The 16,585-nt window shown below is 54.9% G+C and overlaps 1 protein-coding gene across 1 annotated transcript in view; it reads left to right on the top strand.

Moving 5' to 3' along the window:
• FAT2 (FAT atypical cadherin 2) overlaps positions 1 to 15,998 on the top strand; it is a 67,460-nt gene extending 51,462 nt beyond the window's left edge. Inside the window, exons 18-24 of the mRNA XM_009896143.2 lie at positions 603 to 800; positions 1,858 to 2,665; positions 3,949 to 4,094; positions 7,715 to 8,156; positions 10,720 to 10,873; positions 13,537 to 14,129; positions 15,188 to 15,998. Coding sequence (XP_009894445.2) covers positions 603 to 800; positions 1,858 to 2,665; positions 3,949 to 4,094; positions 7,715 to 8,156; positions 10,720 to 10,873; positions 13,537 to 14,129; positions 15,188 to 15,711 — 2,865 coding nt within the window. The 3' untranslated portion in view covers positions 15,712 to 15,998. The remainder of the gene's footprint in view (positions 1 to 602; positions 801 to 1,857; positions 2,666 to 3,948; positions 4,095 to 7,714; positions 8,157 to 10,719; positions 10,874 to 13,536; positions 14,130 to 15,187) is intronic.
• The last annotated feature ends 587 nt before the right edge of the window (positions 15,999 to 16,585 follow it).

The following is a 16,585-nucleotide window of genomic DNA, read 5'->3' on the forward strand; positions in this document are numbered from 1 at the left end:
AACTGGTAGCCTCTGCAGGGGCAGATGTTCTACTAACAGGTGCCATTTTCCCTTTCCAATAGCTTCAGGCCCTTCCTGTCCTTTCCTACAAGAACACAGAGCTTTCCACACCTTCCAAGCCTGACTTGCAGCCCCTTTCTCCCTCACAATTGTCCACAATGTAAAGAGCAGACCCATGCACAGAGTCAAGCTGCTGGATGCAGCCCATTTGTCACTTGGATTCAAAACACAGAATCCCAGCAGCATTAAGGCTGGAGAAGACCTCAAGGTCACCATCAAGTCCAACCATCAACCTTGTATGTCCTCAGAGAGAAACACAGGCAAAATGTGCGTTCATCTGCTCTTGTGCTGGCAAGAGGAGAGCACAGGCACCAGCTCAACCATCTGCACTTAGCTGCCCTATGTGTAATGTCCTGACAGGGAGTCCCTTGCTGGATCTCTGCCACTGCTGGCACGAGGCTCAGTCTGTGTGTACTAGAGATGCACATGGGCTGTGGGAGTTGGTTCCCTCTTCCTGATCCAGCAGCTCTAGAGGCACTCTGCTTCCTCTGGGCCTTTTCTCTTTGCTTGCCTTTCTCCACTAACATCTCTCCCCATTGCAGGAGAATGCTCCTGTGGGTACCAGTGTCCTGGAGCTAATTATGAGTGACAGAGACTCCCCAGAAAATGGACCACCATATTCATTCCAGATCACCCAAGGCAATGATGGGAAGGCTTTTGATGTCACCCAAAACGGTCTGTTGGTGACATCATCTGTCCTGAACCGAAGAATAAAGGAACAGTACCTACTACAAGTCCAGGTAAAGCCTCCCTTACTGTCCTCTTATCCCTAGAATTCCCCAGAGAGATTAAGTAGCAACAAAAAGAGATTAGGATGGCACAGCTGGATGGAAACACATCTGGCTTTGGAGAAACCCAATCCAGGCACAAACTGTGCAGCTTGGAGCCGTCTCCAGAGCTGATTTCTCCACACAGTCTGCCCACAAGAAGCTGGGGACCAGCTTCTGTGCTGGTAACATCAGATAATACAGTGAGAAATACTCCATCAGCATTTCCCTTAGACAGATGCTTTTCCATGAATCCTTCTAGTGACTTCCAGTTTAAAGTGAGACCTGGCCCTAAAAACTTTCACCAAGCATCCTTGTCGTTTAAGAAGTGGTTAAAGTTCCTCTTCAAAGAGGATTTCTGTTGTCCCAGGGTGAGTTCATTAATGTCCAGTGTTACCAGTAGGGATAGTCCATTCCAAACAACAGGATAATCTCACACAAAGCACCACCTTCTTCATTAATGGTCCTTGTTCTGAAAGCCAGGTACTAGTAAATTAAAAGCCTCAACCACTAACAGCCTAAGATTAGGGAGAAACTTATCTTAGAATCACATTTTGCTCTTCTGAGGTTCCTTGACTTATGCCTGATAGACATTGTCAGAGGTGGGACACAGGCTCAAACAGCCAGGAAGGTGAGCAAGTGGTTTGATGTGTGCAACTGCTCTAGGCCTGTGCACACTCAGTTAGACATGGAACCCCAAAGACTGGCTACATCTCTAGAGAGGATTAATCCTCAAGGACACCAGAGCCACCCAGGTGTACCTCAGCTGCTGGTGAGCAGAGATGCGAGTACAACCTCACTGCTAATAGTCTCCACGCTGGAAAGCACACCTGGGGCCATCTCCAGGCAGAGGTTCAACACTGCTGCCAATTTTTGCCTTCTTCATTCCTAACCCACTCCCTGACAGCTTCCACCCACCGCTACATGCAAGCCACTCTCCTTTGCAAGACCTCCTCAGCCCATCCAGTCAGGTGAGGTGGCAGTTAAGTCATCACTTGGCAATAATGGATCCTTCTCTTTTCCTTGACAGGTCTCTGACAGTGGCATCCCTCCCCTGTCCTCCTCTGCGTTTATAAACATCCAGGTGACTGAGCAGAGCCAGTATGCCCCCTCAGCCCTTCCCCTGGAAATATTCATCACCACCAACGAGGAAGCCTTCCGAGGCGGTGTTCTGGGCAAGATCCACGCCACGGACCGAGACCCCCACGACACACTGCTGTACACTTTGGTGGCACAAGCGCCCCAGGAGGGCCTCTTCTCCGTCGGGGCTGCAGATGGGAAGATCATCGCCGGGGACAAGCTCCCCCACGGCCACTACCTCCTGAACGTGACGGTCAGCGACGGCACCTTCACGGCCACCACCAGCGTCAACGTCCACGTGTGGTGCTTCACGCAGGAGGCCTTGGACAAGGCAGTGGTGCTGCACTTCCGCCACCTCTCTCCCGAGGAGTTTGTGGGGGACCACTGGCGAAACCTGCAGAGGTTCCTGGGCAACGTGCTGCTCACCCGGCGCCAGAACATCCACATGGCCAGCCTGCAGCCCGCCGCCGCCTCTGACGGCGTGGACTTGCTGCTGGCCGTCGGAGAGCCGCACGGCTCCTGGTACGAGCCTCGCGTCCTGGCCAACAAGATCACGGTGTCGGCCGGGGAGATGGACCAGCTCGTGGGGCTCCGGCTGAAGAAAGCGATCCACGTGCCGTGCCACGGGGCAGACTGTGCCCACCGCGTCTGCAAGGAAACCATCCAGATGGATCCGGGCACCATGTCCACCTACAGCACCGCCCGACTCAGCGTCCTCACCCCGCGGCACAGCCTGGAGCAGATCTGCTCTTGCAACGGTGAGCAAAGCTTCCTGGTAGTGTCCCACCCTGCAAACCTGCGTGGCATTTCACGAGTCCAAGTGCCAGGTGCTGCACTTTGGCCACAACAACCCCATGCAGCGCTACAGGTTGGGGTTGGAGTGGCTGGAGAAGAGCCAGGCAGAAAGGGATCTGGGGATACTGGTTGACAGCTGGCAGAACATGAGCCAGCAGTGTGGCCATGAAGACCGATGGCATCCTGGCCTGCATCAGGAATAGTGTGGCCAGCAGGAGCAGGGAAGTCATTCTGCACCTGTACTCAGCACTGGTTAAGCCAAACCTTGAGCACTGTGTCAAATTCTGGGTACCTCAGTTTAAGAAGGACATTGAGACTCTTGAACATGTCCAGGGAAGGGCAATGAGGCTGGGGAGGGGTCTGGAGCACAGCCCTGTGAGGAGAGGCTGAGGGAGCTGGGGTTGCTTAGCCTGGAGGAGGCTCAGGAGAGACCTTCTTGCTGTCTACAACTCCCTGAAGGGAGGTTGTAGCCAGGTGGGGATTGGTCTCTTCTCCCAGGCAACCAGCATCAGAACAAGAGGACACAGTCTTGAGCTGTGCTGGGGAAGTTTAGGCTGGAGGTGAGGAGAAAGTTCTTCCCAGAAAGAGTCATTGGCCATTGGAATGTGCTGCCCAGGGAGGTGGTGGAGTCCCCATCCCTGGAGGTGTTCAAAAAAGGATTGCATGCGGCACTGGGAGCCATGGTTTAGTTGTCAGGAGGTATTAGGTAATAGGTTGGACTTGATGATCTCTGAGGTCTTTTGCAACGTGGCTGATTCTATGATACTGTTTTTTCCTTCTAAAGCACCTGGACTTCCCATGGGATTAGGTTGCCCAATGACCAACAACTCTGCTTGCAATTTCAAAACCAAGTCTTAGAAGCTTGGAGGCTTTTAAGGTCTCTTCTCCCAGGCAACCACCAACAGAACAAGAGGACACAGTCTCAAACTGTGCCAGGAGAGGTTTAGGCTGGATGTTAGGAAGAAGTTCACAGAAAGAGAGATTGGCCATTGGAATGTGCTGCCCAGGGAGGTGGTGGAGTCACCATCACTGGAGGTGTTTAATAGGAGACTGGGTGAGGCACTTGGTGCCATGGTGTAGCTGATCAGATGGTGTTGGGTGATAGGTTGGACTGAATGATCTTGAAGGTCTTTTCCAACCTGGTTAATTCTATTGTATTGTATTGTATTGTATTCTATTCTATTCTATTCTATTCTATCTGAGAAAGTGTGGCAAAACTGAGGCCTTTCCCTTCCTTTCCCTCCAGGAACAGCTGTGAGGTTCGGGGGGCACAGCTACATTTGGTACCAGCACTCGCAGGCGGGCTCCTGGCACATGCACTTCCGCCTGAAGACTCACCAGCTGCACGCTGTAGTGTTCCATGCCAACGGCACTGACCACGCCACGCTGGAGGTAGGGGTTGGAATGCACAGGGATTTCTTTCCAATGTTAAAACAAAAAGAAGAGAAAAACCCACCAAGCAACTTGCTCTTCAGAGAAGGGAACCACAGCCAGAAGATGCAGTAATGTGTGCCCTTAGCAATCCACGCCACTACAGCGTAGTCTTGGGATGACCAAGCAAAGAGCCAAGCACAGTGTGGCAGTCACTGCAACCACACCTAGGGAATTGGTTTTCACATCTGTGAAGGCCTGTGCTTGTCTCTGGTGTGAAGGCAGCTTTCACCCACATCATACATCTACATCGGCTTTCCTTACGGCTTGCTTCTCCAGCCCTCTCCTCACACCTCTCAGGGTGAAGAACTCCCCAGGCAGAATTCTTCCCCAGGCTGCTTCCACTGTAGCAAAAGGGAAAGTTCCCCCCCAGACGTCAGGAGTGGAGTCAAGCTCCCACAGAGCACACAAGCTGTCTGCCAGACCACATTATGATTGGGATAACAGGATATGGAGATGAGGAGGGCACAGGCGAGCTCTGAGGTTAGGAATAATATCACCAGCCTTCACCTGTCAGTTAGGTCACACACCTCATCAAATGGACCTCAAATTAAAGGTCCTTCACAGCAATGGACAGAACAGAGCAAACAGCAGCCTTAAATGCTATTTCTCAACCTCCTACTCTCTTCAAGCACTTTCTTCAGGTGGTTTCAGTGTTTCCTCTTTTCAAGTACTTCCTTCAGGTGGTTTCAGTGCTTCAGACACCTGCAGAGCCAGCAACATTTGTCTGATCTCTCTCCTTCCCTTGACTGCACACGAAATCAACCCAGCATTCAAAGATCACCTCCCCTTTCCACTTCTGCCAACAGAAGGAGGGAGCAGATGACTAAAGAATAGGTGGTTTGTCTATTTCTCATCAATTCAATTCAGACTAAAGGGAGACCAGGATCACAGGACACACTTATCAGCTTACAGAGTTCTGTCCTGCAGACTAATGGCATTGAGATCCACACACTGAAACCTACCTAGAAGTCTTCATCCTGTCCACGAGCTCCCTCACCCCTTCTCATGGTTTCACAACCCCATATTCCTATTTTGAAATGCTTTTCTTTCCACTTTATAAAAGACCCACACAGAGAGAGCTGTGCAGCAGCCAACACCCAAGGCCCTGCCCAAAGTACACATTGCAAGTTCCTGCTGCCACAGACATAGCTCCAAATGAGCAAGAGCAGAGAAACATCATCCATATGCCCTGTACCTATCTCCAAGAGTGTCATGAAGCTGCCTTGTAAAGAGCTGATGAGGCAAACTTAGCTGCTCGAGAAGGGTCTCTTGCTTTCTGCCTCACCTTTGAGGAGGAGAGTCACCAAGTAGTTCAGCAGGAGTCCAGCACTTCAGGTGGTGCTCAGAAGGGCAGGAAGCTCAACTGAACCAGGCCTAACATACAAAGACAAGGGAGAATAGGATCCTTATTGATGGATCCCCTGGTCTCCCACACCCCCATGACTCCACAAGGTTTGCAGACTGCAATACTCTAGCTATGGGCAAAAGCTTTGAAAGACTCCTAAGTGATGGTTATGTAGATTTGGTGAAGAGGATGAGCTCTCCTCCTAAGAGGATGCATATCATCACCCTTCCAATCACTAAGCTCTCCTGATGGTCAGAAACAGGTTGCAGCAAGAGAATGGCAAACCAGGCAAGCTGGAAAAGACTTGGAGTCTGACAGCTCTTGCTCCAGGGAATTGAGTTCTCAGCTGTGTCCCAGCCCCAGAAATTGATAAGGCCAATCTAAAGACCCATCTGAAGCAATGTTCCTCCTGATAAAGTGAAGTGACAAAGTTGCCAGTTGTGCAAAGAGATTTACATACACACTGCCCTGAGGCAGCCTTCCATGGTGTGTGCCAGCTGCACCTGGTTCTTCCTTCCCTCAGCAGTTGCTTTCTCCTCCCCCTGGGACTTATTTACACAGTGGACTCCTCTAAGAGTTAACTGTTGACCTGCTCTGCTTTTGACCCCTCCAGAGTAGCTCTTTCAATACTGCAGGTTGCTTCAGAGTTCAGTGTAGCCCACAATCACTCCTCCTCTTCCAGGCATCACCACTCCTCACTGTCTCTAATACCCACCATGAAGATCCCTTTTGCCTGGCATGAATTGCTTGATGTTGTGTAGCAAGCTCTGCAGGTTTTCCATGAAGGTTTTCTTCCATCTCTTTTTCTCCTTCTCCACAGGCTCTTGGCTTCTGGGAGGCTTTATGAACAAAGCACTGAGGAGGAAAAGCTGAAAGGGTTTTATCCTTTCTCCTTCCTCCATACTAGTTTTAAACATGAATCTTGGGCCACAAATAGGAATTTCTGACATCCCAGTTTACTGCAGGAGACACTGGTGTGGATCACTTTTAGCAGCTCACTATCTTGTCTCCCTCCCATCTACTGGGGATCAAGGATTGGATTGCAACACCTATCAGCAGCTTTGGCCTGGCTTTCCAGCGTGCTGGGTAGGAGCTGGGTACAACAGTGACTCCTTTCTCTGCCTCCCAGCTCCTCCTTGCCTCCTCCAGAGAAAGCTGCCAGTCCACCTCCCCAACAAAGTCCTTTCAGCACCCTCACCCATGCCAAAGGGGCAACTTCTCCAGCACTTTCTCCACCACTAATGAGACAGTGAGGACAGAATAAAGGCCATGTGTCCCAGAACAAGAGTCCATCTGTGGCTGGTGATGGAGTTGAGTATAGGCTGAATACCAGGGCTCTGATTAAGCTCAGGAAGGGAGGAGAGAGGATGAGCAGCTTCAGGAGGATGGTCACACAGCCCTGCACTCTGTTAATGGAAAGATGAATTTCCCTCCCTGCACACTGGTCAAAGGCTTCAGGGAAGGACCACTGATGAAACTGTGCCAGATATGAAAGGGTTTTGCAAGCTAAAAGAGGCTGCAGTCACCTAGAGAGGATTTAGCTGATCCATTCATAGCCAAACATGGGGGAAAGGGACTGCATTTGCCTAGCTGTTAATTTCTGCAGTCTGAGAGTTGGGACTGATCTTGACTCCCAGTGCTTGGGCAAGGAGGGGATCAAGCAGCAGAAGTTGAGTCCTGTGTCCAGTTCTGGGCCCCTCAATGCAAGAAGAACATTGAGACACTTGAATGTGTCCAGAGAAGGGCAACCAGGCTGGGGAGAGGCCTGAGGCACAGCCCTGTGAGGAGAGGCTGAGGGAGCTGGGGTTGCTGAGCCTGCAGAAGAGAAGGCTCAGGGAAGACCTTCTTGCTCTCTACAACTACCTGAAGGGAGGTTGTAGCCAGGAGGGGGCTGGTCTCTTCTCCCAGGCAACCAGCACCAGAACAAGAGGACACAGTCTCAAGCTGTGCCAGGGGAGGTTTAGGCTGGAGGTGAGGAGAAAGTTCTTCATAGAGTTATTGGCCATTGGACTGTGCTGCCCAGGGAGGTGGTGGAGTCCCTGTCCCTGGAGGTGTTCAAGAAGGGCACCTGGAGCCATGGTTTAGTAGTCAGGAGGTGCTGGGTGCCAGGTTGGACTTGATGATCTCTGAGGTCTTTTCCAACCTGGTTGATCGATTCCAAGTGCTGAAAGCCCCCGTGAAGAGCAGGCACCTGTGTCACAGCTAACCAGGCGCTGTGGGCCGTGTTTTGCAGATGGTCAATGGAGTCCCTCAGCTTGGGTACAGCTGCAGGGGGAGCTACAGCGGGAACCTCTCCTCCTCCCGCTCGGTGAGCGACGGCGAGTGGCACTCGGTGTTCCTGGAGGTGAAGAACGCCTCTGTCCGCCTGCTCGTCGACGGCCTGGGAAATGCCTCTCTGCAGCTGCCAGGGACCTGCCAGGTCCCCCAGGGCAGGCGAGATCTGCTGTTTGGGGGCCTCCGACAGCCGCTCCAGGCCCAGAGAGTCACGCTGGGCTTCAGAGGCTGCCTGGATGTGGTTGCAATCAATGGCAGAGAAGTGGTCCTCCTGCCCGGGAAAGGGCAATCCAAGGAAGTGGTGGAGGAGGTGGGGATCAAGCAGTGCTGCTCCCCCACCGGTGCCTGCAGCAGCAACCCCTGCCTCAACAATGGGATGTGCTCCGAAACTCACGGAGGAGGTAAGTGACCATCCCACCCAGAGCAATGGGAGAGCAATAAGCACTCAGGGGAGGGGAAGGTGTGACCTCTGCATTCATCCCTATGCTGAGGAGCTACTCCAGAGGAGAACCAGGGGCCCCCTGTCTTGAGAGATCTGAAGTGAGAGCTGAATCGGTGCAGCAACAGCTAAGGGGTGTGAGCTCATCATCCTGGCTCTCACCAGGAGACCATGGCCCGGAGGGCAGGAGGAGGTGTTTCTAAGGAGTGTGCATGACCTAGAAGAGCACAGCACTGCCAAAAACTCCGATGCAAATACAAATTCCACCCACCCCGCTGCATCCTCTTTGCTTGAGGAGCCATTATCAAGGCTGGAATCAAGCAAGATAGGATCAGGCAGTGATGCTATCTGGGCAGAAACAAACCAAGATCTTGGTCGGTTCCCACTGCAGTCAGTGACCCCTCAGGGCTATGGGAAAGGATATGGGAAAAACATAAGCTCAGATCCAAGAGACTCGGAGGTGCACGTGTTCAACAGAGGTTTGACACCAGGCTTTGCCCAAGACACTCACCACTGCCCCACTCCTCCCATCAGAGGGTCTCCCCCACAGCAAGCAGTGTCACAGGCACAGGGGTGGTTTGCAGTGGCCCTGGGGAAGAAACTGCTCCCAGAGACATCCACCCTTGTGTCATTGCCCTACACCCATCCACTCACACCTCAGCCTAACATCCCATCTGCCCAGATAGATACTGTCTGCACTTTGACCCTTCCTTGGGGCAGAGAGGTGCTTTCCAGGCTGCTGTGTGGGGCAGAAGCTGCTCCTGCAGCTCTGCTCTTTGGGGCCGTTGCCAGAACTCACACCCTGCCCGGTGAGCAAGAGAGGATGGAGGAGGGAAGCACACCTCCTCCTGCCCTGCCCCGAGCCTCTGGGAACAAGATTCCCAGCCCTGTCGACTCAGCAGCTGCCTGGTTCAGGTGAACTTGTTTGACATCTGTCCCTAACAGTGAGCCTGGCTGGCACTCCCACTTCAGCCTTATCCCTGAGACCCTCCACTCACAAAACCCCTCTGGCTAGGCTGGAAGGGGCTCAAAGCCCAGGAGGTGAAAACTCACCTCTGCTCTAAGTCAAGGCATCACCTGCTTGCTTTGCAGAGAGCATAACATGGGAGGGGGAGGAAGAAAAAAAATCACTCCCTCATTAATAATCTGCTAATCATCCAGTGCCCTTCCCATAGTTTCCTTCCAAGATGATTATCAGCTTCTCCTGCAAAGGGCCCAGCTGCCCACGAAAGAGCTTGTGGGACACGACTCCGGGCAGAAACCCGCCGGACAGTGCCGCAGGGAAGGGGCCGCTCAAGGGACATCGAGTTTGCGAGGCTGGCCTGGGTGCTTGGCTTCCTTGAGCTCAGTTCTGGAGCCCATGGGCGTGCAGTGTCAGTTTCTGCAAAGCTCTGCCCAGCGATCTCGGGCGTGGGATTACCGCACAGGCACAGGCAGGTCTGTGCAGGCGAGCCCAGCGAGGCCACCTGGCCGCGTGAGAACCCTTCCGTGCCGCTCGGGAGAGGTCAAAGCCAGACCAGCCACGCACCGGCCACGCACCGGCCGCGGCGCCGGGGACCGCAGGTGCGAACACATGTGAGCCCCCGCAGCCAGGAGCACGCGTTCCCGGGCGCACGCAGCCCTATGGGCAACCTCCAGCACCTGCCGCATGAGGCTCAGCACACCTCTGTGGCACAGCCACCGACACACATGTCGGAACAGGTCTGCGTTTGTTCCCCCTGCGCTCTGCAGCACAGACGTTTAGTTAGTGGACGAGCAGCGAAGATTGTCCAAGCGTGCTGCGAGGCTGAAGCTCTCAGCTTCCCGCATGGCACCCCCCAGCTGGGTGACCAGCGGAGCCCAGCACAGCCGGGGACGTTGCTGTGCTCGGGGCTACGCTAAACAGCGGCCAAAAACACAAACAGCAGCAGCCCCCCTCCGAGTCCCCAGCCCGGCAGGGTTTCTCACTGGCTGCGAGCAGACACCTCCCCCAGGCAAGAGAAACCCAACGTGTTGAGACAGGAGCTTCATACCGCAAGAACCTGCAGGACCAAAGGCTTCAGAGAACAATTAAGTTACAGACGACTGCGTTTAGCAGAGTCAGAAACTGTGAATCAGCCAGACAGGCTCCCCTTCCTTGAACCTGCATTTGTCCCCCAACTTCTCCGTGCAATAAAGCTGCGCCTTGAATGCATTCCCGGCAGGAGAAGGGTCTGTGTCAGGAGGGGACAGGCTTGATTGGCTGCTTAAATAGCTCTCTAGTGCCATTGCATTGTCTCGGAGTGGCCACCCAGCCTCCAGCAACTGCTCCGGGTCTCGTAACATACCCAGCAGCCTTCCATGGGTGGCCTGGGTGCTCCACAGCACCTCTGCAGCACCAAGCACCTATGCTCAGGTGCCAGACTGAGCCCTCTCGGGTGCCAGCAGCACCAGGCACCGCTCCTCCCTGTTCTTGCCAGTTCTTTGAGGTCTCTTCCAACCTTGGTGATTCTGTGATTCTTCCATATGGATACAGCCTCTGCATGCCATTCTCTCACCCTCTCCAGGTTACACCTGTATCTGCCCCGGGCTGTTTTCTGGTGAGCACTGTGAGCTGGGGGACAGTCCCTGTGACTCCAAGCCCTGTCTGCACGGGGGAACCTGCACCCTCACTGCCACCGGCTACTCCTGCCACTGCCCTGACTGGTACCTGGGCGAAAGGTAAGCTCCGGGAAGGCTTCAGGTGGGCTGAAAACATGCACTCTACCAGCGGGCGCTGCACGATTCTGGAGCTCCCCAGCTCCAGACTCTCTGGGATTCACTGCAAGCCGCACGTCCCTGGGCACTGCAGCAAGGAAGCGCTGGAAGGCAGAGCTGAGCAGACCGCGACATAAAGAGCTCTGCCATCGTGTGGTCACTGCTCCTCTGTGCCCATCTCCTCCCAGTGCTTGGTGCAGGCTCAAAGCTACTCCTTGCGAGGGGGAAGTCTCTGCTCACACACTGCTCCAGCCCGCAGTGTGAGCCGAGCTTGGCTGCGCTGGAGGTACTCTAGAAGCACTGACCTAGGAGGCAAGAGGATGCCCCCAAGGCTGAGAGGACACTATGACATCTGCCCCTTCCTTCAGTAGCTGGGGCATCCATCCTGGATGCTAAAGGGGCTGTTTCTGCCCAGGGGGATTTCTGTCCCACCTCACAGCCACAATTCATCCAACTCAACCTCATTTTGAGACATTCTTGCTCTGTACAACTACCTGAAAGGAGGCTGCAGTGAGGAGGGGGGTGAGGTGATGCCAGATATTCAGGAAATGGCAGCTAGAGAACTAATCCAGGCCCAGAGGCTGCTCTGGGCAGAGGGTAACTGAGCCTAAACCGTCACAGCTGCTCAGTCACCCTCTCCAAACCCTCTGCCCTGCCTCCAGCCCAGCCTGAGGAGAAATGCCCAGCACAAGTTCCAACAACATCATGTCCAGTTAGCCATTCAGGCAGGATGAACACTGGTCCTTTGAACCAAAGCAAAGGCAGGAATTATGCATGCAACTCTTGGAATGAAAATATGTAGCTGAGCATGAGGTGGCAGTGCAGTACCTGAGATCCCCTGCTGTCCAGCCAGAGCCTGTGGGGACATGCTGCAGACAGCAGCTCACACATCCTAAGACAGTAAGACACAAGAGGAACCCAAACCTCATGAAGTAACAAGGGGAACATAAAAGGAAGGAAAGCCAAATGTTCCCCCTAGCATGGGGAGATCATTACTGTTGGAAGGGAAAGCTCCCCCTGTACTGCTGGCAGACATTTAAGTTGTGTGAGCAGGACAGAGAATCAGAAATTCAATCTCAGCTCTGCAGGTGCTCTGCAAAATGCCAAAAAGCCTCTCCAACAAGGGTGCCACTCACCACTTCTCAGGTTAGATGTTCCCAAAATGCTTGCTGCAGCCTGCAGACATCCACAGGTCACCCTGAGACCCCCACAGTGCCTGGAGGACATGTTATAGACTCATAGATTTGATAGGGTTGGAAGGGACCTCAAGGATCAGCCAGTTCCACCCCGCCTGCCATGGGCAGGGACCCCTCACACTACAGCAGGTTGCTCACAGCCACATCCAGCCTGGCTGCAAAAACCTCCCAGGGGTGAGGCGTCCACCACCTCCCTGGGCAACCTGTGCCAGTCTCTCACCACCCTCATGGGGAAGAACTTCTTCCTAACATCCAATCTGAATCTACCCATTTCTAGTTTTGCTCCACTCCCCCCAGTCCTGTCACTCCCTGACACCCTCAAAAGTCCCTCCCCAGCTTTCTTGTAGCCCCCTGCAGATCCTGGAAGGCCACAATAAGGTCTCCTTGGAGCCTTCTCCTCTCCAAAGTGAACAGCCTCAACTCCCTCAGTCTGTCCTCATAGGAGAGGAGCTCCAGCCCTCTGCTCATCCTCATGGCCCTTCTCTGGTCACCTTCCAGCACTGAGACTTCACAAGAGGTTAACACATCTCTGAGTGACCCTGGGCTCCCTAATTTAACAGGATGGGAGCATCTCTCTATGCACTGTTAGCCCTAGAAACTCCAAATACTCCTTTGAGGCAGGAAGCCCTCCATATTATTTTGTGGGGTTTTTTGGTCACATACCATGGGAAAATAGGGACCACCCTGCAAAACATCCTGCCTCCTGAAAAAGGACTTCTACACTCAAGGACTGTGGTCCTCTGCCACGAGAGGCAGGTGGCAGGAACCTAGCAAGCAAGGCAGAGCAGACCAAGATGGAGCATCCTTGGCTGGTGTAAGTCTGGTTAGGCCACACCTTGAGTCCTGTGTCCAGTTCTGGGCCCCTCAGTTTAGGAAAGATGTTGAGTTGCTGGAAGGTGTCCAGAGAAGGGCAACAAAGCTGGGGAGGGGGTTGGAGGACAAGCCCTACAAGGAGAGGCTGAGGGAGCTGGGGTTGCTTAGCCTGGAGGAGGCTTGGGGGAGACCTTATTGCTCTCTACAACTCCCTGCAGGGAGGTTGTAGCCAGGTGGGGGTTGGTCTCTTCTCCCAGGCACCGACCAACAGAACAAGAAGACACAGTCTCAAGCTGTGCCAGGGGAGGTTTAGGCTGGAGGTGAGGAAGAAATTCTTCCCAGCAAGAGAGATTGGCCATTGGAATGTGCTGCCCAGGGAGGTGGTGGAGTCACCATCACTGGAGGTGTTTAGGAAGAGACTGGATGGGGTGCTTGGTGCCATGGTTTACTTGATCAGATGGTGTTGGGTGATAGGTTGGGCTCGATGATCTCAAGGGTCTGTTCCAACCTGGTTAATCCTGTATTCTGTCCTGTAAGTCAGAGCCCCCAGTAGGACACTGCAGCTTCAGCTGCAAGCCCAGGCTGATGGCGGTTGTCTCCATCCCCTCTCCCTCCCAGGTGCGAGAAGCTGGCTGAGGAGTGCCCAGAGAACCCGTGCCGGAACGACGGGCGCTGCGTCAGCAGCCAGGGCTCCGTCCGCTGCATCTGCCCCTCCGACTACCAGGGGCACTACTGCACGCAGCCCATCGTCACCCCTGCCATCGTGCCCACCCAGTGGGCGGTGGGCCCCGAGGAGATCGCGGAGATCGTGGCCGGCGTGCTGGGGGCGGCCATCCTGGTCGTGGCCTTCGTGCTCGTCCGCAAGCGCTACCGGCACCGGGCCAAGGCTCACAAGCCCGTGGCCAGGGAGGACCCCGACCTGCTCTCCAAGAGTGAGTTCTCCAAGAGCGTGGGCGTGGGCACCCAAGGCGTGCCGCCCATCGAGCTCAACATCCTTAGTGACACAGCACACAACAACCTGGACCGGGCCACGCCAGAGCAGCGCAAGCCCAGCAGCACCCCCGAGTTCCTTACCTTCAGCTCGGCCAACGCCCCCAAGCACCGGGGCACCATCGTGTGCAGCGTGGCACCCAACCTGCCCCCCGCTGCACCCCCCTCCAACTCTGACAACGAGTCCTTCATCAAGTGCACTTGGGCCAGGGAGGAGATGGGTCAGTAGTCACCGCTTCTTCTTCCTCTCACATGTCCCTCTTCCCCTTGTGAAGCGGGTTTGCAACCACGAGGGACCAACAGTGCTGCTTACAGCCAGGCAAAGCATGGGCAGATGCTGCCCAAGCCCTGCTGTAGGTCCTTTATTGGCTCTTCTCTGTCTGCTCACCACTACCTCCCTGCTTAAAGCCAGGCAAAGCATGGGCAGATGCTGCCCAAGCCCTGCTGTGGGTCCTTTATTGGCTCTTCTCTCCCTGCTCACCAGTACCTCCCTGCTTAAAGCCAGGCAAAGCATGGGCAGATGCTGCCCAAGCCCTGCTGTGGGTCCTCTATTGGCTCTTCTCTCCCTGCTCACCAGTACCTCCCTGCTTATAGCCAAGCAAAGCATGGGCAGATGCTGCCCAGGCCCTGCTGTAGGTCCTCTATTGGCTCTTCTCTCCCTGCTCACCACTACATCCCAGTTTTCTGCTTTAACTTTCTCAGCCTCGTACATGATTAATGCATAGCCTGGATTCCAACACATCCTGGGTCAAAAGGCCTTTGTGAAAGAGTATAATGAAGCTAAGGGGGGGAAATTAAGATCCTAAAAGTCGGTATGAGCTTTAGTGGAGGCATTTGCATGAGTGCTCCCTAGCACCCTCAGGGAAACATCTTGCATGGCTCCAGACAGCAAGGTTGCTGCTTTCTCTCCATGCATGAGTTCATCCCCGAAGTACAGTGGCAGAAGAGAGTCCATCAGAGCAAAAGCAGGGAAAGGCAGAGATTCAGTAGCTTGCTCTGCCCTCATTCCTTCATCATGCAAGACACTTGGGATGCAGTGCATGTTTTGGGTGTTAGAGTAGTGGATGTCTGAAGGCTGGTGGGAACACTGCCTCAGCACAGCCAGGGGTGTCCTCGGGTCTCCTCAGCTCCCAGAGCAGCAATGGCAACTCTCCTGTCTACACATCTCCTTTCTTCCCTGGTCTGCCACCTCTCCTGCAGGCTCAGAGGAGGAACGGGTGGGAGGGCGAGGGAAAGCAGCAGCCAGACCTGCAGCTAACACAGCTCTGTTTCATTCCAGTCTACCCAGCAGAAACAACCTACTGGCCTCCCCGGTACCTGTCATCAGACGTGCAGGAATATTCCCACTACGAGATCATCCAAGGCCCCCCTGCATCCTCCTCCCACCCTCCTCTGCCCCCGCCCCCTCCTCCGCCGACGGACGCGGAGCCAGTGACCCTCTACGGAGGCTTCCCCTTCCCCCTGGACCAGAGCAACAAGCGAGCCCCCATCCCACCCCGCTACAGCAACCAGAACCTGGAGGACTTCTTACCACTGGACGTGGGAGCTTCCCAGTGCCAGAACGAATACACAGCCATCAGCTACTACCCAGCCCAGCTGGTGCAGGGCGAGGGCATCCCCTACCAGCCTGAGCCCGGCTACAAGAGGGTGAGCATGCGTCTGAGCGTGGCCCAGCCCTCCTATGCAGACTGTGAGGTGGGCCACCAGCCCAGCATCCGAGCCCAGCCCCTTCCACCCCCCAACTACGAGGGCTCTGACATGGTGGAGAGTGACTATGGGAGCTGCGAGGAGGTGATGTTTTAACGGGGGGCTCGTTCTCCAGACGGAGAAGAGAAGCACGTCTCCAGAACAGCGTGCAGGGGGCTGGCACGTCCCGTCGAAGGGAGGTTCACCTGTCCCCCCCTGCCACAGCTTCCAGCCTCTTCCCCTGCACAGCTGGGTTGTAACTGGGCTGGATCTTTCCCCACGCCGCCTTCCATGGTGCTCGTGCTGCAAATGGAAGGGAAAGGCTCCAGCCGCTGCCAGGACACGGAGGATGCTCCTGAGATGCCAATGACTAAACTGCCTGCTTGCCAAGGGGACTTCCTCAGAGACTGTGCGGCACTGCAGCGCCGCCTCCTCCCAGCCCGGGCTCCGCGGCCACGGCGCGGAGCGGGAGGAGGAGAAAGGCGAGCACCGCAGGCATGGCAGCAGCCACGGTGGAGAACGTGTGAAAGGAGCAGCGATGCACAGCCTGGGAGTGCCCCAGGTGGGGTCCAGAGGCTCCCTTCCCCCTGCCCTGGCTCTGAGGGCTTGCATCAAGCCAACAGTTTGCCCAGTGGAACGGATCAGCTGGTGCAAACCCCCTCCCATGTCTGCTTCCCGATGCAGGGAGAGAGAGATGAGAGAACGCAGCTGGTCCCACCAGCGTGTCCCTAACTTGGCCAACACAAGTCCAAGGGGAAAACTGAAAATCAAAGAAAAGAAAAAGAACAAAAAGCTTCAGCACAGCAGGAACCAGCCACAGACTCCAACCAGCACAGCCAGCGGCAAAGCAGGACCCCTGAGCCTGGCTCTGGGGGAGACCCTGTCCCAGGGATGCCAGCACAGACGTGTCCTGCTGCCTGTCACTGCCCCATGATGAACACAGTGGCCCTGCCACCCAGCTGGGGCTCCCCAGTGTACCCCAGAAAGACTG

Source organism: Dryobates pubescens, chromosome 16, assembly GCF_014839835.1.
Source record: "Dryobates pubescens isolate bDryPub1 chromosome 16, bDryPub1.pri, whole genome shotgun sequence".
NCBI lineage: Eukaryota > Metazoa > Chordata > Aves > Piciformes > Picidae > Dryobates > Dryobates pubescens.